The 23,208-nt window shown below is 42.4% G+C and overlaps 1 protein-coding gene across 6 annotated transcripts in view; it reads right to left on the reverse strand.

Annotated features, from left to right (window-relative positions):
- The window catches only part of trappc9 (trafficking protein particle complex subunit 9), a 663,479-nt gene that overhangs the window by 488,957 nt on the left and 151,314 nt on the right, over positions 1 to 23,208 (reverse strand). For all 6 annotated transcript variants that reach the window (XM_087986471.1, XM_087986468.1, XM_087986469.1 and 3 more), the window contains one exon: positions 6,112 to 6,242. In XM_087986471.1, coding sequence (XP_087842597.1) covers positions 6,112 to 6,242 — 131 coding nt within the window. The remainder of the gene's footprint in view (positions 1 to 6,111; positions 6,243 to 23,208) is intronic.

Consider the following 23,208-nt stretch of genomic DNA (forward strand, 5'->3'; position numbering starts at 1 on the left):
ATCTAAATTAAACTCCATCCGCCACTCCTCAGCCCATTGGCTCATCTGATCAAGATCCCATTCTAATCAGAGGTAACCTTCTTTGCTGTCCACTACACCTCCAATTTTGGTGTCATCTGCAAACTTACTAACTGTACCTCTTATGCTCACATCCAAATCATTTATAAAAAATGACAAAAAGTAGCGGATTCAGCAGAATTTCTTGTGGCACTCCATTGGTCACATGCCTCCAGTCTGAAAAACAACCCTCCACTACCACCCTCTGTCTTCTACCTTTGCGCCAGTTCTGTATCCAAATGGCTAGTTCTTCCTGTATTCCATGAAACCTAACCTTGCTAACCAGTTCCCCCATGGGGAACCTTGTTGCACACCTTACTGAAGTCCATATAGGTCACATCTACTGCTCTGCCCTCATCAATCCTCTTTGTTACTTATTCAAAATACTTAGTCAAGTTTGTGAGACACGATCTCCCCCGCGCACAAAGCCATGCTTACTATCCCTAATCAGTCCTTGCCTTTCCAAATACATGTACATTCTGTCCCTCAGGATTCCCTCCAACAACTCGCCCACTACCGACGCCAGGCTCACCAGTCTAAACTTCCCTGGCTTGTCCTTACCTCCTTTCTTAAATAGTGGCATCACATTAGCCAACCTCCAGTCTTCAGGCATCTCACCTGCAACTATCGATGACACAAGGATTTCAGCAGGAGGCCCAGCAATCACTTCTCTAGCTCCCCACAGAGTTCTAGGGTACACCCGATCAGGTGATGGAAATTTATCCACTTTTATGCATTTCAAGACATCCAGCAATTCCTTCTCTATAATATGGACATTTTTCAACATGTCACCATCTATTTCCCTACATTCTATATCTTCCATATCCTTTTCCACAGTAAACACTGATGCAAAATACTCGCTTAGTATCTCCCCCATCTCCTGTGGCTCTACAGAAAGGCTGCCTTGTTGATCTTTGAGGGGTCCTATTCTCTCCCTAGTTACCCTTTTGTCCTTAATGTATTTGTAAAAACATTTTGGATTCTCCCCAACTCTATTTGCCAAAACTATCTCATGTCCCCTTTTTGCCCTCCTGATTTCCCTCTTATGTATACTCCTACTTTCTTTATACTCTTCTCAGGATTCACTGGATCTATCCCGTCTCCACGTGACATAGGCTTCCTTCATTTTCTTAACCAAACCCTCAATTTCTTTAGTCATCCAGCATTCCCTATACCTACCAGCCTTTCCTTTCACCCTAACAGGAATATACTTTCTCTGGATTCTCGTTATCTCATTTCTGAAAGCTTCCCATTTTCCAGCCGTCCCTTTACCTGCGAACATCTGCACCCGATCAGCTTTTGAAAGCTCTTGCCTCATATCATCAAAATTGGAGGGATACAGGATAGCCAGAAGGGAGCTGAAGAAAGGGATTAAGAGAGCTAAGAGAGGGCATGAAAAATCTTTGGCGGATAGGATCAAGGATAACCCAAGGCATTTTATGCGTATGTGAGAAACATGAGAATGACGAGAACAAGGGTAGGTCCGATCAAGGACAGTAGTGGGAGACTGTGTATTGAGTCAGAAGAGATAGGAGAGGTCTTGAATGAGTACTTTTCTTCAGTATTTACAAACGAGAGGGACCGTATTGTTGAAGAGGAGAGTGTGAAACGGACTAGTAAGCTTGAAGAGATACTTGTTAGGAAGGAAGATGTGTTGGGCATTTTGAACAACTTGAGGATAGACAAGTCCCCCGGGCCTGACTGGATATATCCTAGGATTATGTGGGAAGCAAGAGAGGAAATTGCAGAGCCGTTGGCAATGATTTTTTCGTCTTCACTGTCAACGGGGGTGGTACCAGGGGACTGGAGAGTGGTGAATGTTGTGCCCCTGTTCAAAAAAGGGAATAGGGATAACCCCGGGAATTACAGGCCAGTTAGTCTTACTTCGGTGGTCGGCAAAGTAATGGAAAGGGTACTGAGGGATAGGATTTATGAGTATCTGGAAAGACACTGCTTGATTAGGGACAGCCAGCACGGATTTGTGAAGGGTAGGTCTTGCCTTAAAAGTCTGATTGAATTCTTTGAGGAGGTGACCAAGCATGTGGATGAGGGTAGAGCAGTGGATGTAGTGTACATGGATTTTACTAAGGCATTTGATAAGGTTCCCCATGGTAGCCTTATGCGGAAAGTCAGGAGGCATTGGATAGAGGGAAATTTGGCCAGTTGGATAGAAAACTGGCTAACCGGTCGAGGTCAGAGAGTGGTGGTAGATGGTAAATATTCAGCCTAGAGCCCAGTTACAAGTGGAGTTCCGCCGGGATCAGTTCTGGGTCCTCTGCTGTTTGTAATTTTTATTAATGACTTGGAAGAGGGAGTCCAAGGGTGGGTCAGTAAATTTGCAGACGATATGAAGATTGGTGGAGTTGTGGATAGTGAGGAGGGCTGTTGTCGGCTGCAAAGGGACTTAGATATGATGCAGAGCTGGGCTGAGGAGTGGCAGATGGAGTTCAACCCTGTCAAGTGTGAGGTTGTCCATTTTGGAAGGACAAATAAGAATGCGGAATACAGGGTTAACGGTAGGGTTCTTAGTAAGGTGGAGGAGCAGAGGGATCTTGGGGTCTATGTTCATAGGTCTTTGAAAGTTGCCACTCAGGTGGATAGAGCTTGTAAGGCGGCCTATGGTGTATTAGCGTTCTAGCAGAGGGATTGAATTCAAGAGTCGTGAAGTGATGTTGCAGCTGTACAGGACCTTGGTTAGGCCACATTTGGAGTACTGTGTGCAGTTCTGGTCGCCTCACTTTAGGAAAGATGTGGAAACTTTGGAGAGGGTGCAGAGAAGATTTACCAGGATGTTGCCTGGAATGGAGAATAGGTCGTACGAGGATAGGTTGAGAGTGCTAGGCCTTTTCTCATTGGAACGGCGAAGGATGAGGGGTGACTTGATAGAGGTTTATAAGATGATCAGAGGAATAGATAGAGTAGACAGTCAGAAACTTTTTCCCCGGGTACAACAGAGTGAACAAGGGGACATAAATTTAAGGTGAAGGGTGGAAGGTATAGGGGGGATGTCAGGGGTAGGGGGATGGAATGCGCTGTCTGTGGGAGTGGCAGAGTCAGAATCATTGGCGACCTTTAAGCATCAATTGGATAGGTACATGGATGGGTGCTTAAGCTAGGATAAATGTTCAGCACAACATCGTGGGCCGAAGGGCCTGTTCTGTGCTGTACTGTTCTGTTCTATGTTCTATGGCTTTTCTCCAATTTAGAACTTCAACTTTTAGATCTGGTCTATCTTTTTCCATCACTATTCTAAAACTAATAGAATTAAGGTTGCTGGCCCCAAAGTGATTCCCCACTGACACCTCAGTCACCTGCCCTGCCTTATTTCCCAAGTTTAGGTCAAGTTTTGCACCTTCTCTAGTAGGTACATCCACATACTGAATCAGAAAATTTTCTTATACATGTTTAACAAATTCCTCTCCATCTAAACCCTTAACACTATGGCAGTCCCAGTTGATGTTTGGAAAGTTAAAATCCCCTACCATAACCACCCTACTATTCTTACAGATTACTGAGATCTCCTTACAAATTTGTTTCTCAATTTCCCTCGGACTCTTGGGGGGGTCTATAATACAATCCCAATAAAGGTGATTATCCCTTTCTTATTTCTCAGTTCCACCCAAATAAATTCCCTGGATGTATTTCCGGGAATATCCACCCTCAGTACAGCTGTAATGCTATCTCTTATCAAAAACACCACTTGCCCTCCTCTCTTGCCTCCCTTTCTGTCTTCCCTGTAGCATTTGCATCCTGGAACATTAAGCTGCCAATTCTGTCTATCCCTGAGCCATGTTTCTGTAATTGCTATGATATCCCAGTCCCATGTTCCTAATCATGCCCTGAGTTCATCTGCCTCCTCAGTTAGGCCACTTGCATTGAAATAAATGCAGTTTAATTTATCAGTCCTACCTTGTTTTCTGCTTTGTCCCTGCCTGTCCTGACTGTTTGACTCACTTCTTTTCTCAACTATGGTCGGCATGGACGGGTTGGACTGAAGGGTCTGTTTGCATGCTGTACATCTCTATGACAGTCTCAGATTGATCTCTTTCCTCACTATCTCCCTGGGTCCCACTCCCCCACCTTACTAGTTGAAAGCCTCACAAGCAGCTCTTGCAAATCTCCCTGCCAGTATATTAGTCCCCTTCCAATTTAGGTGTAATCCATCCTTCTTGTACAGGTCACTTCTCCCCCAGAAGAGATTCCATAATCCAAAAATGTGAATTCTTCTCCCATCCACCAGCTCCTCAGCCATGCATTCATCTGCTCTATTCTCCTATTTCTACCCTCACCAGCTCATAGCACCGGGAGTAATCCAGATATTACTACTCTCGAGGACCTCTTTTTTAAATTCCTGCCTAACTCTGTATTCTCCTTTCAGAATCTCATCCTTTATCACTTTCCATGTCGTTGGTTCCCATGTGTATAATAACCTCCTGCTGGGCCTTGTCCCCCTTGAGAACATTCTGCACCCTGAGACATCCCTGATCCTGACACCAGGGAAGCAACACACTTCTCATTTTTCGCTGCTGGCCACAGAAACATCTCTCTGTGCCTCTGACTAGGGAGCCCCCTAACACAATCGATCTCTTGGAACCCGACGTACCTTTCATTGCATTAGAGTCAATCTCAATACCAGAAACGTGCCTGTTCAACCTACATTCCCTCGAGAATCCATCATCCCCGTATCTGACCGTATATGCGACTTTTCTTCCTTCCTGTAACTGCCAGTCATCACACCCCCGCCCCCCCCCCCACTCTTGTAAATGCCTCATTACCTCTAATTGTCGCATTTATTGCTAATATAATCCTCAGTAACACTAAATCTCGCCAAACTCGCACATCTAATATGAGGAGCATATCACTCTACTTAGGGCCATTTTTGCTTCTTCCAATCTGGAGACCCAGAAAATAGCCTTATGTTATTCCTATACAAAACACTGCTCCACGCTAACTTGATATTTATGGCTTTTATTTTTAAATTTCGTCAAGAGATATATCTCAATAAAACATATAATCAAGAAAGAACCCACACTACTCACGACTGCAGACTTACACTAAGGCACCAACACCACACTTAATACTAATGACTTATCTGTCTGTGTGCTGTGACCTCTCCCAAACAGGTTCCTCCAAGATCTGTTGTGAATTTCACTGTATGTTAATTTTCCCAGATGCACTCTGATGTCCAGCAATACACGAATTCAACAGCAAAGGCAATAATTGTGCAGATTCACCGCTGCGTCAGTTAGCAGTGTGGGTCTCTCTCTATCTCTCTCACCATGTGCTGCCTTTGTCTATACCTCTCCCTTTTAAAAGGGCTGTTGCTTTGACTGTTTTATTCTCCAAAGTTCCTAAACAATGCGACAGCATACAGAACAGTAATTGCTGCTCCTAGAATTGGAGGAAATCACCCCCAATATCAAAAACAACTCTAAAAAAAGAGCATCCTGTTACAGCCAGAATTTTTTTCCTTCCTCCAGGAATGATGAGAAGAAATGTCTTTATTCTAGGGTTGAGAATGTTTAGAATTGTTTGCATAGGACCACAAATGTTCACTCATCGGTTATATTCAAAGCTACAATGGCCAGTTTTCTGGAATTTAGGGAAATGAAGGGATAAGGGAATTTGGAGGGTAGGTCAAGTTGGAGGTCAAGGATCAGCCCTTTCATCCCAGGAACCGATCCAGTGAAGCTCCCTTGTAAACCCCAACGCAAATCTTAGCTTTCTTCATGCATTCAAACCACAAATTTTAAATGCCCAATTTTTAAAGATATAAATCAGCATTTTAGCGTTATTTATCAATAAATGCAGCTGGATATGCTTGACATCCTCTTTGAAGTAAATTATAATAGTGAGGTCAAGGATTAGCCATCATCTTATTCAATGGCCAAGTAGACTTATGGGTTTGCGATCAACTCCTGCTTGTTCTTATCTCTGTCCTAATGTCCTAACTACCAGTCAACACTTGCTAGAGTTGTCACAATCAAGCCCATATTTTGAAGCACAACACCTATCAAAACTGTTGTACACGACATCTCAAATGCATGACCCTACCTTTATATGACTGTATTCACTCTTACTGTTGGTGTCAGCTGAATTCAAAACAGTAGATTTGCTATCCGAGCGAGGTTTGCCATTCTGTCGAAAAGGGCTTGACAAGGGTAACCCTGCAACACTGATGCCATCTGAAATAGTTAAGAAACAAACCACAGTTTTCATACACATGACTGATAATTTTTGCTACAAGTTTATCAACTGTCTTGATTCATGGAAATTTATGAAAAGGTAAAGAAAACAAAAACAAAAGTACAGAACACATAATATGCTATTTCTCAATATAACAAATTCCATTACCAGCAAGATTTTTCGCAACTTACACATTTTAAAAAGCTGCTAAAGAACAAATTTTTTACGAGGTGAACGTGTATCCTAAAGATTGTGCGAGATGAGGTTTAATGCACAGAAGAGACAGTAAAGACCATCACCTTCATGCTCACTATCCAATAGAAGCTCCAACTTTGAGCATCACAGACACTCATACATTGGGGGAGGGGTGGGGGGGGTGCTTTATCCCCAAACACACCCCAGTTAAAAACAGGGATCCAATCCACTGCTGTTGGCAATCTGATCCACACTAGCCATCTAACCAACAACATAACCATTTCCCCGAGGAGTCCAAGTTGCTGTGTCAACCTACATATATTGTACTCTGAAGCTGTAGAGCTAGTGATAGTAAGGATTCCAATTCCTTTGCTATCACATGGCTGATCAGGAATCTCTCCCACTTTCATTGCATGCAATTAGTGTATGTTGGAAGGATTTACAAATTCGTTACTCAAACTATTTCGCCATATTATGGATAAACCTTCTTCGGCTATCAAATTCTCAAGTAGGCTTGAACCCAGAGCTTCACACTGAGCTTGAAAGCAGGATACTACCATTATAGAGTTACCAAGATCAACACACACTGTGCCAAATGTACGTTCAGCCTCTGTTATAAATGAACCCTCAACTGTCACCAGGTTCAAGACAGTTCTGCTCAATTTAGCTAATGTATTTTATTTAAACAGCTCCTTCCTAATGAACTTTATTAAACTACCTTTCAAATTACTTATGACCAATAAACTGCCTATCTTAGATACCATGACAATTGAATTTGAAATCTTACACTATGACAAGATAATCTACTTTAGTCAAAATAATGGAGGAATAAATATTGACCAACATACTGCAGGAACCTTCCCTGCTTTTTTTCCAAAGCAGTGCCATGGAATCATTAACAATCACCTGCAGACAGATGGGGCCTTGTTAGCAAAAAGGCAGCACCCCTGTCAATGCAACTCTCCCTCAATACTGTACTGGAGAGTCAGCCTGAATTCTGCAATTAATTCTGATGTGCAGTTTGAATTCAAAGCCTTCTGACTCAGTCAAGAGTGCTGAATCATGGAATTTGATCCTGAGGTTGATTATTTTATTGCTGCTGAAATGATGTTACATATGTGATACAACACATAAGCATAAGTACAAAAGCTTAAATGGAATATCATTCTTATACCCCAACCAACATGATTCTTTACAGTCAGATGTACAGCACAGAAATAGAGCCTTCAGTCCAACTCATCCATGCCGACCAGCTAGCCTAACCAAATCTAGTCCCATTTAGTAGCACTTGGCCCATGGCTCTCTGAACCCTTCCTATTCATATATCCATCTAGATGCCTTTTAAATGTTTAAAAAAAAAATCACAACACCAGCTTATGGTCCAACAGATTTATTTGGAAGCACTAGCTTTCGGGGCGATGCTCCTTTCATCAGGTGGTTGTGGAGTATAAGATGGTAAGACACAGAATTTATAGCAGAAGTTTACTGTGTGGCGCAACTGAAATTATAAGTGTAATTGTATCAACCTCCATGACCTCCTCTGGCAGCTTATGCCATACACACACCACCCTCTACGTCAAAAAGTTGCCCCTTCGATCCCTTTTAAATTTTTCCCCTCTCACCCTAAACTTATGCCCTCTAGTTCTGGACTTCCCTACCCCAAGGAAAAGACCTTATCTATTCACCCTATCCACACCCCCTCATGATTTTAATCAACATTTATAAGACCACCCCTCAGCCTCAAAGTCTAGGGAAAATAGCCCCAGTCTATTCAGCCTCTCCCGGTAGCTCAAATTTTCCAACCCTGGCAACATCCTTGTAAATCTTTTCTTAACCTTTTCAAGTTTCACAGCATCCTTCTGATTCAACACATAATTAGGCAAGATACAAATCTACCATAGCAATTGATCTGATTAGTTTCCCAATGAAGTCCTTGGAACATTGCTTCTTAAACATTTTCCCACTGCAATCCCATTTTGTGTCTTGGTAACTGTTTTGAACTCTTTAAGGCAATTGACACAATTAGAGCAGGGAATGGAGTAGCAGCAGTAGGATGGAGCTATGCAGCAGCCCTCAGTATTGCTGAGCTCATGACTGCAAAATTTCAGAACGTAACCATATTGAGCCTCCTGACCAATACTTTGGGAAATCTGTCCCTTTGACTTAACTTATGGTCATAACCTAAATTGAAACCTAAATCTCCAAAATTCTCAACACTGTTGGCATTTGAGAGAGATTTCTTACAGTCCTCCTAGAACATTATATTTCTTAATCGAACCACACTACTATAATGATCAAAATAGCATGATTCCTGTAACTTGCATTGAACTTGATAAAGCATTTCTGTATAAGCCAGCAAGAGTAAATGCACAAAACGATAACCTGCTCCCGATTCAGAGTATAAATCTGGAATTTCATGACTCACCATGGTAGCACACTGGACATCAAACACAGTTTTCCTGAAAATCCCAATGAAAGGCACATTTGTTTTTGGAAGAGGCACACAAATTCTCCAATTTTCAGACCCCAGGTTGATAAAAATCACAGACCAGTTTTTATGAATCACTATTCACATTAAACTAAGTAAACTAACAATTCATTCTCCGTACCCCTTACAAACTCCCCTTCTGCACACAAGAACATGAACAAGAAAAACGATACATGGGGAGAGAGAAAATAGTTTTGTATTTTTTGTTCATAAGATCAGTTGAGTTGCTTCATGCTGATCTGAAGGGTTTTTCTTTTTGTAATGTTTGACTAGGTTGCTGAGACATAGGGTGGCTGGTTTACTCATGAAAGGTGTCTTCAATTCAATGTCACAATCTGCAATATCTGCTGAAGTTAAGGTAAGCTGGCTTCCATCTGGCTTAATATGACTAATTGCAGAGGACTGAAAGAGGGAGCACCTGCTGGTTTTACTTCTGGTCTGATTAGTTCTCTCGATCTTGCTCACAGCCCAAGTTGTTCAGCTCCCTGACCACCAATCACAGTTGTTGGCTGGCAGATGCTGATTGATAAGTTGGTCCCTCGTCTGCAAATCAAAACAACCCCTCGGCTCCAGTTCATTTACACATTGCTGCAACCTCCAACTACTTTTAGAATTAGTGTGGGCCATAATCTGATCCTACTTTTAAACAATTCCTGATCTCTATGTTAATTAATTTTTCTCAGTCATCCCACAAATATCAAACAAAGAACTGTGGATACTGGAGGTCTGAAATAAAAACAGAAATTACTGCTGAAACTCAGCAGACTTGGCACCATCTATGCAGAGAGAACAGAGTTAATGTTTCGAGTCCAATGACTCTTCATCAGACTTGGCTCTGCTGGTTTCTGCCAAGTTCTACCAGCAATTATGGCTCTTTTGTGTCCCACAATATCCTTGCCTAATCTTAAGCTCAAGAGCAGGACAAATCTAAAAAGGCACTGTACCTCACACCGTGTTTTTAAAAATATAAACCAATCGACAAAGATTGCTAATCTTCAAAACCTTTAGTCTCACGCTAATAGTATACTACATCATATAAATATACATTGCATTAAACCTAAGCATGCAAACATTTCAAACTACAGCTCAATTTAATGCACTTCTTCCGCCACCAAACCCTCCAGTCTTCCTTCAAGTCGTGACAACATGTCGCTTTTATATTTTCTTGTTCTGCCATGTGTATACTTTTAAAATTATATGCCTGTAACGAGAAACTCCATCTAAGTAGTCTGGTAATTTTATCCTTAAATTTTTCCAAACACATTAAGGGGTCACAATCAGCATTCTCTATTGTCTCAGATACATTACTGGCAACATAAACGGTGAAACCTTGCAACACCAACATCAATGCAAAGTCTCTTTTTCAATGGTGGAATATTTCTTTTGATGTTCAGCTTTGGGGAGAAATACCCAATAGGTCTTTCTCTCCTCTCATTTTCTTGCAAGAGTATAGCACCAACACCCACATCATTCACATCGATAGCCACCTTAAATGGTTTTGCATAATGAGGTGTTGCTAACACTGGAGCAGTGGTCAATTCGGCTTTCAGACTGTGAAATGACTAATATTCCTCCATCCAATGAAATTTCCTGTACTCCTTATACAGGCCAGTCAGTTGAGCAATTACAATAAAATTTGATTCAAATTTTCAATAAAACCCACTCAGTTCCAGGACTCATGGTATGTCCCTCACCATGGAGATTATGGAAACTCCCCAATAACCTTGGTTTTCACATCCTGTGGGACCACCTGTCTATGTCCAATGATATGGCCTAGGAACATGACTTGGTAAGGTTTATCACCAAGTCCGCCTCCTCAAGTTGATTGAATTCCACCAGATGCTCCAAATGCTTCTTCCACGTGACTAAAAAAAACCACCAGATTGCCGATGTACACCATACAATTGGGTAATCCTGAAATGACCTTATTGGTTAGTCTTTGAATTATGGCTGGAGCTATAGCATGACTTTAAACTGCTAAGTCCACATAGTGTCATGAAAGTTGAAATTTCCTTTGCTCTTTTGGAGAAAAAAGGTACCTGCCAGTATCCTTTAACTCAAAATTTAGAAATACAATTTACTTGTCCTAGATTCTCAATACAACGTTCCAAATCTGGAATAAGATACAAATTGGACTTTGTAACCACACCAGCGCCCATGTATACATACGCATCTGTCAGTTTTTACTCAGAGTAGTCAATCAACAGCCTGACAAAATCAAACTCACGAAACCACACGTTACAAACAAAACTCCACACACCACAATCAACATCTCTGGGTATGTCCATCAGCAGAACAGATCCATCAGAGGTGGCAACAAAATGGTGCAGAGACACAGATGTACTCCACACTGACTCCAAACTGCATGAAATCTAATTGCATCAGGTCAATATGGGACAGGAAACTTCCTGCTGATTACTATCGAAGGTGATGAATCTATGATCCTCCATGTTTAACACTACTTAGAGGAGAAATAATTGGCAGAAAGAGCACAGAATAAACTCCGGGTGGAAAATGTCAATGTGCATTAACAAGATCAGGAACACTGTCAGCACAAGCAATGGAGAAGTTGTTATTGACCCCATCCTCACAATCTGTGTGTCTCGGTAGCATTTATCCATACAAATTATTGGTAGGAGTTATCACCTCCACAGCTCTATGCAGTGAAATCCAACCTTCATGTTGATAATCACCTCTATCATTTAGCGTGGCATAACCACCATGCTAAATGGAGCAGACTTCAAACAAATCTAATATCTTAGAACTGGTCATTCACGAGATGGTGTGGGCCATTACTGCAGCAGAATTGTGTTCAACCACAACCCGTAACTCAGCATCCAGTTTAACTTCCACTCCACCACAATGAAGGTAGGAGATAAAACTTGATTCAGAGTGCAGGTGGGCTTGCCAGGAGCCCAATGAAACGTCAAATTGGAGCAGCAGTAACACAGGGCTAGTCTTTTGCCAAACAGTAATAGTATGAAAGTGACAATGTTCGGGGCTGCACGGTGGCTAGCACTGCTGCCTCATAGCGCTAGAGACCCGGGTTCAATTCCCACCTCGGGCAACCGTGTGGAGTTTGCACATTCTCCCAGTGTCTGCGTGGATTTCCTCCAGGTGCTCCAGTTTCCTCCCACAGTCCAAAGATGTGCAGGTTAGGTGAATTGGCTATGCTAAATTGCCCACAGTGTTAGGTGTAGGGAAATGGGTCTGTGTGGGTTGCTCTTCGGAGGGTCGGTGTGGACTTGTTGGGCCGAAGGGCCTGTTTCCACACTGTAAGCAATCTAATCTAATCTAATCTAAGCAATCCCTCAACCAAAAGGTGAGATCTAAGGTCTACAATCCTGTTATGTACATCATGAATAGTAGTGGACAATTACTCAAATTAAACAAACAGCCTTCTGATGAAGTCTCGAGCATTACAGATGCCAGTCTTGAATCAATTCAATTCACTTCACATCATATCAAGAAATGGTTGAAGGCACACCACGAAGGCTATGGCTCTCTCAATTTGGGCAAAAGTCATGAAAGCACTCCAGAACATGCCATACTCTGTGCCAAGCTGTTTTCATCCAGCTAATGCCACTGGAATCTCCTGGACAAAGTCAAAAACTGCCCTCATATGTTCTATGATTAATAAGCAGGACAAATCAATCCCGATCAATTACAGTCCTATCAGTTGGCTGAGCATCATTAGCAAAGTGACAGAAGTGGTTCTCTGCATTAATATCACAGGGGCAGCTGCAAGGAAATAACAAAGCCCCAGTTTAGTTTCTGCCACAGCTGCTGAGCTCCTGACCTCATTACAGTCTTGGTCGAAACATGAACAAAATAGTTGGATTCCACAAGTGAAGTGAAAGTGAATTCCCTTGACACCAAGGCAGCATTTGACAAAGCATGACTTCAAAGAGACCGAGCAAAACTGAGATCAATGAGAATAATGGAAAAACTTTGTACTCATACGTAGAAGTTGGAGTCATACGTAGAAAATCACAGCCATCTTCACTGTGCTAAGTCAATCATCCCAACTCCTCGACATCCTTACAGGAGATCCTCAGGGTGATGTCCTCGATCCAACCATCTAAACCCCTGAAATGATGATAATGAGCTGCCTTCTTAAACTGTCGCACTCCATTTGCTGCAGGCCAGCCCACAATGCTATTGTGGTAGAAATTCCAGGATCTTGACACAGCAACAGTGATGGAACAGCAATACATTTTCAAGTCAAGGGATAAGTCCCCTGGGACGGATGGGATTTGACCTAGGATTCTCTAGAAAGCCAGAGAGGAGATTGCTGAGCCTTTAGCTTTGATCTTTATGTTGTCATTGCCTACAGGAATAGTGCCAGAAGACTGGAGGATAGCAAACGTTGTACCCTTGCTCAAGGAGAGTAGTGACAACATTGTTAATTATAGACCAGTAAGCCTTACTTCAGTTGTGGGTGAAGTGTTAGAAAAAGTTATGGGATAGGATTTATAATCATCTAGAAAGAATAAGTTGTTTACAGACAGTCAAGAGAGTGTTTTGTGAAGGGTAGGTCATGCCTCACAAACCTCATTGAGTTCTTCGAGAAGGTGAGCAAACAGGTGAATGGAGGTAAAGCAGTTTTTGTGGTGTATATGGATTACGGTAAAGCATTTGACAAGGTTCTCCACAGTAGGCTATTGGGATTTGAGGGTGATTTAGCAGTTTGGATCAGAAATTGATGAGCTGAAAGAAGATAGAGGGTGGTGGTTCATCCTGGAGTTCAGTTACTAGTGGTATGCCAAAAGAATCTGCTCTGGGGCCACTGCTGTTTGTCATTTTGATAAATTACCTAGTTGAGGGCTTAGAAGGATGGGTTAGTAAATTTGCATATAACATTAAGGTTAGAGGAGTTGTGGATAATGCCAAAGGGTGTTGCAGGTAACAGAGGGGCATGGATAAGCTGCAGAGCTGGGCTGAGAGGTTGCAAATGGAATTTCATGTGGAAAAAGTGTGAGGTGATTCACTTTGGAAGGAGCAACAGGAATAAAAGTACTGGGCTCACGACAAGATTCTTGGTAGTGTAGATGAGCAGAAAGATCTCAGTGTCCATGTACATTGACTCCTTAAAGTTGCCACCCAGGTTGATAGGGATGCGAAGGCAGTATGTGGTGTGTTTGTTTTTACTGGTAGAGGGATTGAGTTTCAGAGCCACAAGGTCATGTTGCAGCTGTACAAAATTCTGGTGCAGCCGCACTTGAAGTATTGCGTAGAGTTCTGGTCACCGCATTATTGAAAGGATGGGCGAGCACTGAAAAGGATTCAGAGGAGATTTATTAGGATGTTGCCTGGTATGGAGGGCAGGTCTTATCAGAAAAGGGTGAGGGACTTGAGGCTGTTTTCATTAGAGAGAGAAGGTGGATGAAAGGTGACTTGATTGAAGCATACAAGATAACCAGACTGTTAGCTAGGGTGGGCAGCGACAGCCTTTTTCCTCAGATGGTGATGGCGCGCACGAGGGGGCATAGCTTTAAATTGAGGACAGATGTCAGAGGTAGGTTCTTTACTCAAAGTAGTAGGGGTGTGGAATGCCCTGCCCCCTGCCTGCCAACATTAGTAGACTCGCCAACTTTAAGGGCATTTAAATGGTCATTGAATAAACATATGGACGATAATGGAATTGTGCAGGTTAGGTGGGCTTCAGATTGGTTCCACAGGTCAATGCATTATCGAGGGCCAAAGAGCTTTTACTGCACTATAATATTCGATGTTCTATGAATCCTATAAACGACACACATTGCAGTTACTGAGGTGTGTGTGGTGGATAAACTAGATGTTTTGGACATTATGCCAATCAACTGGGCTGCTTTCACCTGGATGGTGTCAAGCTTTGTGTCGTGTTGGAGCTGTACTCATCCAGGCGAGCAGAGAGTATTCCATTAAACTCCTGACTTGGTGATGAACAGGCTTTTGGGAGTTAGGAAGCAGGGGTTACTGGCTGCATTATTACTAGCTTCTACTCTTATACTCACTGTATTTATATGGCTAGTCAAGTTGCGCTTATGGTTCATGGTAACCCTCAAGATGTTAACAGTGGGAGGATTCAGTGATGGTAACATCATTTAATGTCAATGGGTGGTGGTCAGGTTGTCTTTTATTGGAGATGGCTATTGCCTGGCATTTGTGTGGCACAGATGTTGCATGCCACAGATCAGTCCAAGCCTGGATATCGACCCAAATCCTGCTGAATTTGGGCAGTATTTGAGGACTCACAAATGGTGCTGAATTTTGTGTCATAATGCACAAACATCTCTACTTCTGGCCTAATTCATGAAGTTGTGAAAATGGTCAGGCCGAGAACACTACCCTGAGGAACTCTTGCAGCGATGCCCTGGAACTCAGATGACTGACATCTTCCATGTGCCAGGTACGACTCAAATCAGCAGAGAATTTTCCTCAATTTCCACAGACTTGAATTTTGTTGGGGCTCCTCAATGCCACAGTCAAATGTGTCTGTAATGTCACATCACATCTCCCCATGTTTCAACCGAGGAGTGATGAGATCAGAAGCTAAGTGCCCCAACAGAACCCAAACTAGACATCAGTGAGACTATTGCTGTGCAAGAGCTGCTTGATAGCACTATTGACAGCACCTTCCACCACTTTATTGTTGATATGCAACAGATAAGGCAGTAATTAGCTGAGCTTGAGTTGCCCTCCTTGTTAGACATACCTAGTTAACTTTGGACATCATTAGGTAGTATTGTAGCTGGCCGTGCAACAGCAAGTTCTAGAGGATAAGTCTTCAGTAATGTTGTCAAAACTATAGTCTTTGCAGTATCTAGTGCATCCAATTGCTTCTTGCTGTCTCATGTAGTGAATTGAATGACTGAAAACCGGCATCCAGGAAATTTTGGAGGCAGAGATCAGTCATTTACTTGGTACATCTGGTTTAAGATAAATACAAATGCTTCAACGCTACCTTTTACATGGATATGCTGGTTTCCCAGTCATCGAGGATATGGATACTTGTAGACTGTCTTTCTCTGTAGATTTCTTAATTGTTCACCACCATTACATAACTGGATGTGGCAGGACTACAGAGCTTGTATTTGATCTGTTGTTTACAGAATCACTTTGCTCTGTCATTACCTTGCTGCTTATATTGTTTGTCATGCATGTAGCCCTGTTCTGGGACTTCACCAGGTTAACAAGTTATTTTTAGGTATGGCTGTTGCATACTTGATTCCTGCACTCTTTATTGAATCAAGGTTGATCTCATGGCTTGATAGTAATCACAGAATCAGGGATGTGTCAAACCATAAGGTAACAGACTGCACTGGGGTAAGACTCTGCTAATGGGGCGGAGCACTTCATAGATGCCCAGTCTTGAGTTGCTAGATTCCAAAGTGGTTCTATTTAGCATGGTGATAGTGCCACACAACACAATGTAAGGTATTATCAAAGTGAACACTGGACTTCATCTGTACAGTGTAGTGTATTTAACATTGGTGAGGATGACGTAAAGTACAATCTGTCTGTCTCAGATGCATTTATCCATGACAATATCAGTAAGAATGACCACCATAACGTCATTGTGGAGACTGAGGGGAAGGTATAGGGGCAGGATTCAGTTACCAAGTGTGTGAGTGAGGAGGATAAGGTGGCAGATGGGAGGAGAAATTGGGGTTAGTGTGTCGAATAGATGAGGGGAGAAACTGTCAGGAGGATTAACGGTAATGTGTCAGTTTGCTGATGGGGGTTAGGAATGCTGGATAGGAGAGCGTGATTGGGAGGAGAAAGTGAGGTCTGCAGATGCTGGAGATCAAAGTTGAAACTTTATTGCTGGAACAGCACAGCAGGTCAGGCAGCATCCAGGGAACAGGAGATTCGACGTTTCGGGCACAGGCCCTTCCTCAGGAATCAATTGGGAGGAGTCAGGAGGACAAAGGATGGGAAGTGTCAGTTAAATGGACATGTTCAGGGCAGATCCAGATGTTAGGTTGTTGTATTGGCTTGTATGTGGTCAAGTCAGTGGAGAGGGGTGGAGTAGAAAGTGTCAAGTACTGAGGGGTCAGGGTTCGCAAGTCAGGGTGGGGGATTGTTAGATCTGGGGGTGGTGACTGGTCTGACAGCTAGGTATGATAGCAGGGTCAAGGGTCAGCTCTGGGGAAGGCTCTTATGGACACCTGTGCGCGTGTGTGTGTGTGTGTGTGTGTGTGTGTGTGTGTGTGTGGGGGGGGGGGGGGGGGGGGGGGAGGGGGGGGGAGAAGGAGGAGAGAAAGGAGGAGATGAGGTGGTAATCTTGGGCCTATGCATTAGGAAAACTGGGTATAATTTATTTGTATTGTGTGTGGGGGTAGCAGGGGGATTTGCTGGAAGCTGTTCAGAGGGTGTAGTGGGGGTGGGAAGAGAAAGGTATCAGCCATGACCAAATGGCACGGCACACTTCTAATTCTGCTGCTGTATCTTATGGACTTCTGTTTAACAGATAGCCAAGAGTTAAAGTGTGATTTTAAACCACTAACATCTGACTTTAAGAGACTTTATTGGTTTTTCATTTTGCCGTATAATTCAAAGTTCAAAACAGGGATAGCTTTTCCTAAATCATCATAAAGTTCTCATGAAGTCACTCGAGAACTTCATCCAGCTCCAAACCACTCCCTTCATCATAGAGATTGCAATGGTTCACAGCAGCAGCACACCACAATGTTTGCAAGACGATTGGTGGTGAACAATAACTGCTGGTCTTGCCAGTGAAGTGCAAACCCCTTGAAATAATGAGAGGTAGTTAAACCCCCATAAACCTTGCACAATTAACACCATGTAATGTGGCACATTATTTTAATCAGTTGATATATGGTAAAATTCAGAATAATCAGTTTTAAAAATGGAAATCCATTGATGTTTGTAAATGTTAAAATGAGTACATTAGCCATTGGGATAAAAATAGTTAGAATCCAACATTAAGAACACAGGCTGGGCATCAGTTGCTTTCAGTTATCAGTTGTAGTTCATTAGCTGTTGTCAAATAAATTCTTAACGTGTTAGTCATTTAATTTCAATGGCTGAGACATCTATACAATTTTGTGTACAATATAAACATTATTTCTGGATGGCAATTAAATTTGTTTGAAGTACAAAAGGAAGAAAAATGTTTGCTCTTGTCTGCTAAAATAAGGAACATAATAACACCAATCCACTGAAAGATTGATTTCAAAAGACCCAAAGGAAAACCACTTCTCTGTAATCATGCCAATCATATCAGTTATATTATGGACTTACTTTTTTCAGATGCTATCTTGAACTGCTGATCCAGCTGAACATGCAAGCTTATGAATATCATTTATAGTACTTGCAAAAATTAATTAACACATAGCATTTGTTTTTGTCTCTCGCTCAAAACTAAAAGTCCTTCTTCCTATCATGTTACGCTATCAACAATAATTGCTGTCCCTGAATTGAGAAAATGATGCTCATTTTAAAAAGGTTACTATTTTACAAAAGGAAACTTCATCTCAGTTCTGCAATAATAAAAACCACTCTGTTGGCACTCAAATTTGCACAAAAGTAGGTCTCAACTCTTCAGTTGGAGAAACCCGAATTATCACTAAAATTAGGACCTGGGTACTTGATTTTTTAAATTTGCAGTCCTTCTGGAAATCAACAAATGAAAACATTTAAGCTACAAACCTCCAGGGTATTCTGTTCATATCAACTAGCCAGTATTTTTGAATTAGGCCCAATGTACCAAATCCAAATGACTGCCAGATTACTCAGACCTCTTGGCATCATGGTAGCCCACAAACCCACCAACACACTAAAACAGCAGCTAATGAACTTGAAAGACCCTATACAGATAACAAGCAAAACGAACTGCAACAAACACTACATTGGACAATAAGGCAGAAAACTCGCCACCAGGATACATGAACACCAACTAGCCACAAAAACGACATGACACCCTCTCACTAGTATCTTTACATACAAATAAGGAAGGACCCCATTTTCACTGGTACAACACATCCATCGTAGGACAAGCCAAACAGAGACATGCACGAGAATTCCGAGAAGCATGGCATTCCAACTGGAACTCTATCAACAAACGCATTGACTTGGACCCCATTTACCATCCCTCCTCGAGAAAAAGAGCAGGAAATGACATCACCGCCCCCCCCCCAAGGAAACACAAACATTTAAATAGAAAGCAGAAAACACCAACAGTGCTTTGTCTGCCTCCTGAGTCTTTGCTCCCAGTCATAGGATTTACGCTTCAATACCATATTTGATCAAACACAGCCTTGATGTCAAGGGCTATCACTCTTACCTCACCTCTAAAGTTTAGCTCTTTGGTTCATGTTTGAACTAAGGGTATCATGAGGTCAGGAGCTGAATGGCCCTTGCAGAACCCAAACTGGACATCACGGAGCAGGTTACTGTTGATGATAACACAGAGGCTTCACTAACCCTACGAACAACATCCAGCTGAGAAACCACATTCTCCATTCCCAATTCCTGTAATACTGCATTTACCATGATTAAATTAACCTAGCCTGCACATTCCTGGACACTATGGGCAATTTAGCATGACTAAACCACCTAACCTGTATATCTTTGGACTGAGAGGGGAAACTGGAGCACCTAGAGGAAACCAACGAAGAAGCAGCAAGAATGTGCAAACGCCACACAAACAACCGTCTGAGGATGGAATTGAACCCAGATTCCTGGCGCTGCGAGGCAGCTGTGCTACCTAATCAACATCCTACACACACTATTCAACAAATTTCTTCTGTATTTGATTTTCATTCTTCTGCTGATTTGGGAAACTATCACAAACCACCAGAAATGGACTAGGTCTTTTCTGTTCTTCAATTCAACCCATAAGGCCTCATTTGATAAATTGCTAATTTGTAATAAAGATTATGTACAGGCTCTCATTTATTTTCTGTATTTTTTGAGAAATGAGAAAGGGATAGCTTTAACAAGTGATAATTGTGAAAGGGACGGCTAGAACTTTTTTTAAAAAAAGATGAACAATCAACATTTATGTCATGCTTACACTGTTGCATGTAAGTAGGTCCAAGTAGTGGGAACGGTTTACTACAGACAAAAGATAAAAGACAACAAGGGAGTGAGTACAAAGGGAGATTCAGCCAGCAACTAGCAGCTGATTGAATCACTGCGAAGCAGATCATTATTGATGACACAGGCCTTCCACATGCTAACAATGGCATCCAGATTATCTCCCTTCGCTGTTTAAAACAAAAAGAAAAAGACCTGAAAAAGCCAGTTTATTTTTTCTCACTGACTGCCGAGACCTGTGGCTTCAAAAAAGTAGAGACTTTGATTTGAGAACCAGTCACTCTACCACTGAAAGCAACTGAAATTACCCGGGGAAGATAGATTGATTAGTAGTAAGCCCAGGCAAACTAAAAGGACCATCTCACCTTCTGCAACAAGTTGGAAATCAAGGGCAGGGGTAGGGTTTGCCTCGCACAGGAAAGCGACAGCAATAGCCAGATCAGTGGTACCATTGGTTCCATTGTATACCTGGGGTAGGGGAGGAAGTGAATCAAGGTGTAGGCGCTCTCTCTGAGCAGGCAATGGATATTCTTAAAAAGATGTAAGATGGCCCACGTTGGTACGAATGACATATGAAGAGAGTTGAAGTCCCACAAAGCGAAGTTAGGTACAAAGTTGAAATGCAGGACCTCTCGGTTTATTCCCTGTGCCATGTGCTACTGAGACTAGAAATAGGAAGATAATACATTTAAATGTATGGTTCAACAACTGGTGTAAGAGGAAGGCTTCAAATATCTGGATCTTTGGAATCTCTCCCAGGGCAAGAATGATCTGTATAACAAGAATAGGTTGCACCTAAATGAGAGGGGCACCAATATCATGGAGTATATTTAAGACTGAGACAGATAGGTTCTTCAGTATCAAGGAGATTAGATTAGATTAGATTACTTACAGTGTGGAAACAGGCCCTTCGGCCCAACAAGTCCACACCGCCCCGCCAAAGCGCAACCCACCCATACCCCTACATTTACCCCTTACCTAACACTACAGGCAATTTAGCATGGCCAATTCACCTGACCTGCACATCTTTGGACTGTGGGAGGAAACCGGAGCACCCGGAGGAAACCCACGCAGACACGGGGAGAACGTGCAAACTCCACACAGTTTGCACAGCCCGAGGCGGGAATTGAACCCGGGTCTCTAGTGCTGTGAGGCAGCAGTGCTAACCACTGTGCCACTGTGGTGATGAATGGTGATGAAGAGTTATGGGGAGAAAGCGGGAGAATTAGGTTGAGAAACTTATCAGCCATAATTGAAAGGCAGAGCAGACTTGATGGGCAGAATGACCTAATTTCTGGTCCTGTATCTTATGGCCTTATACCCATGCAGGAAGCTGTGCTAATGCCACTTTGGGGTTGGGGGGGCAGCTTCTCTTGTGTGGGTTTGGCAACCAGAGCAGTAGTTTACCTTGTGTGGTGATTAAGGAGAATGTCGATGTTAAGTCAAGGAAGTCCAATCAAGGGCTCATACCCGAAACGTCGATTCTCCTGCTCCTTGAATGCTGCCTGACCTACTGCGCTTTTCCAGCAACACATTTTCAGCTCTCAATCAGAAGAACAGGCAGGACCATCTTACCGAAAATGGCAGAACTGGTGTACTTAATGTAAGGAACGTAACAGGTGAGGTAGACAAGCTTGGAGCCTGAATTAGGACAGGAAACTATGATGTTGTAGCCATTACGGAAACTTGGTTAAGAGAAGGACAGGATTGGCAGCTCATCCTTCTGTTTCAGGTAAGATAGAGAGGAATGTAAATGGGGTATGGAAGTTACATTACTTAAGGAGAATGTCACAGATGCAGTAAGAGAGGGCTCATCTGGTGAGGCCATAGGAGTAGAACACAGGAATAAGAATGGTGCAATCACTATGATGGGTTTAACTATAGGCCTCTCAAAAGCCAATGTAAGATAGGGGAACAGATATCTATGCAGATCATGGAAAAATCTAAGAACAACAGGGTTGATGTAGAAGATGATTTTAACTGCCCGAATATTGACTGGCACTCCTTAAGTGCCAGAGTCTTGGATAGCGCTAAATTTGTCAGATGTATCTAGCAAGGTTTTTGAAATAAAATATAGATATTCCGATTAGGGCCATATCGGAACTTGTATGGAAGAATGAGCCCAGTCAGTTGATTGAGGTTTCAGAGCATTTTGAGAACAGTGATATAATTCTGAATACTTTAAGATAATTCTTCTCCCTATAACTTAGACCATTGAGTCCTGGCAACATCCATGTAAATTTCTTCTGCACTCTTTCCAGTTTAATATCCTTCCTATAGCTAGATGACCAAAACTGAGCACAATACTCTAGGTACGACCTCACCAACATCCTGTACAACTGCAACGCAACTTCCCAACTTCTATACTCGATGCCCTGACTCATAAAGGCCTGTGTACCGAAAGCCTTTCTCACTGCCCTGACCCCACCTTGCACCTGAACTCCAAGGTCCCTCTGTTCTACTACATTCCTTAAGGCCCTACCATTCACCATCAAACTCCCACCTTGATTTTATTTTGCAAAATGCAAGAACTCACACTTATCTATATTAAACTTAAATTTGCCATTTCTCAGCTGATCAAGGTCCTACTGTAATTTCTGATAACCTTCCTCACAGTCCACCTTACCAATGATTTTAATGTCATCTTCAAATGTACGAATCATGCCTTGGACATTCTCATCCAAATTATTGATATAGTTAACAAACAGCAGTGGACGCAGCACTGATCCCTGACGTACATCACTAGTCACAGGCCTCCAGTCCAACAAGCATCCTTCCACGATTACCCTCTGGTTCCTCCCATCAAGCCAATCGTGTATTTAATTTGCCAGCTCCCCTGATTCCATGTAATGTAACCTTTCAGAGCAGCCTTGTGGAGCCTTATCAAAGGCCTGACTGAATTCCATATAAATTACGTCTAACACCCTGCCCTTATAACCTTCCTGATCACTTCAACAAAGAACTCTAACAAGTTTGTGGGGCATTATCTTCCAAGCACAAAGCCATGCTGACTCTTACTAATCAAACCCGGTCTTTCCAAATGTATGTATATCTTCTCCCTCAGTCTTCTCAAGTAACCTACCAACCACAGATGTTAGGCTTACTGGTCTGTAGTTCCCATGTTTCTTGTTGTATAAGGGCATGACATTCACTACCCTCGCGTCTTCCAAAACCTTATCTGTGGCTAACAATGATGCAAAGTATCAGCCAGGGTCCCCACAATTTCTTCTCTAGCA

Source organism: Chiloscyllium plagiosum, unplaced genomic scaffold, assembly GCF_037043375.1.
Source record: "Chiloscyllium plagiosum isolate Xiang-an unplaced genomic scaffold, Cpla_swu_hap1 HiC_scaffold_4, whole genome shotgun sequence".
NCBI classification, from domain to species: domain Eukaryota; kingdom Metazoa; phylum Chordata; class Chondrichthyes; order Orectolobiformes; family Hemiscylliidae; genus Chiloscyllium; species Chiloscyllium plagiosum.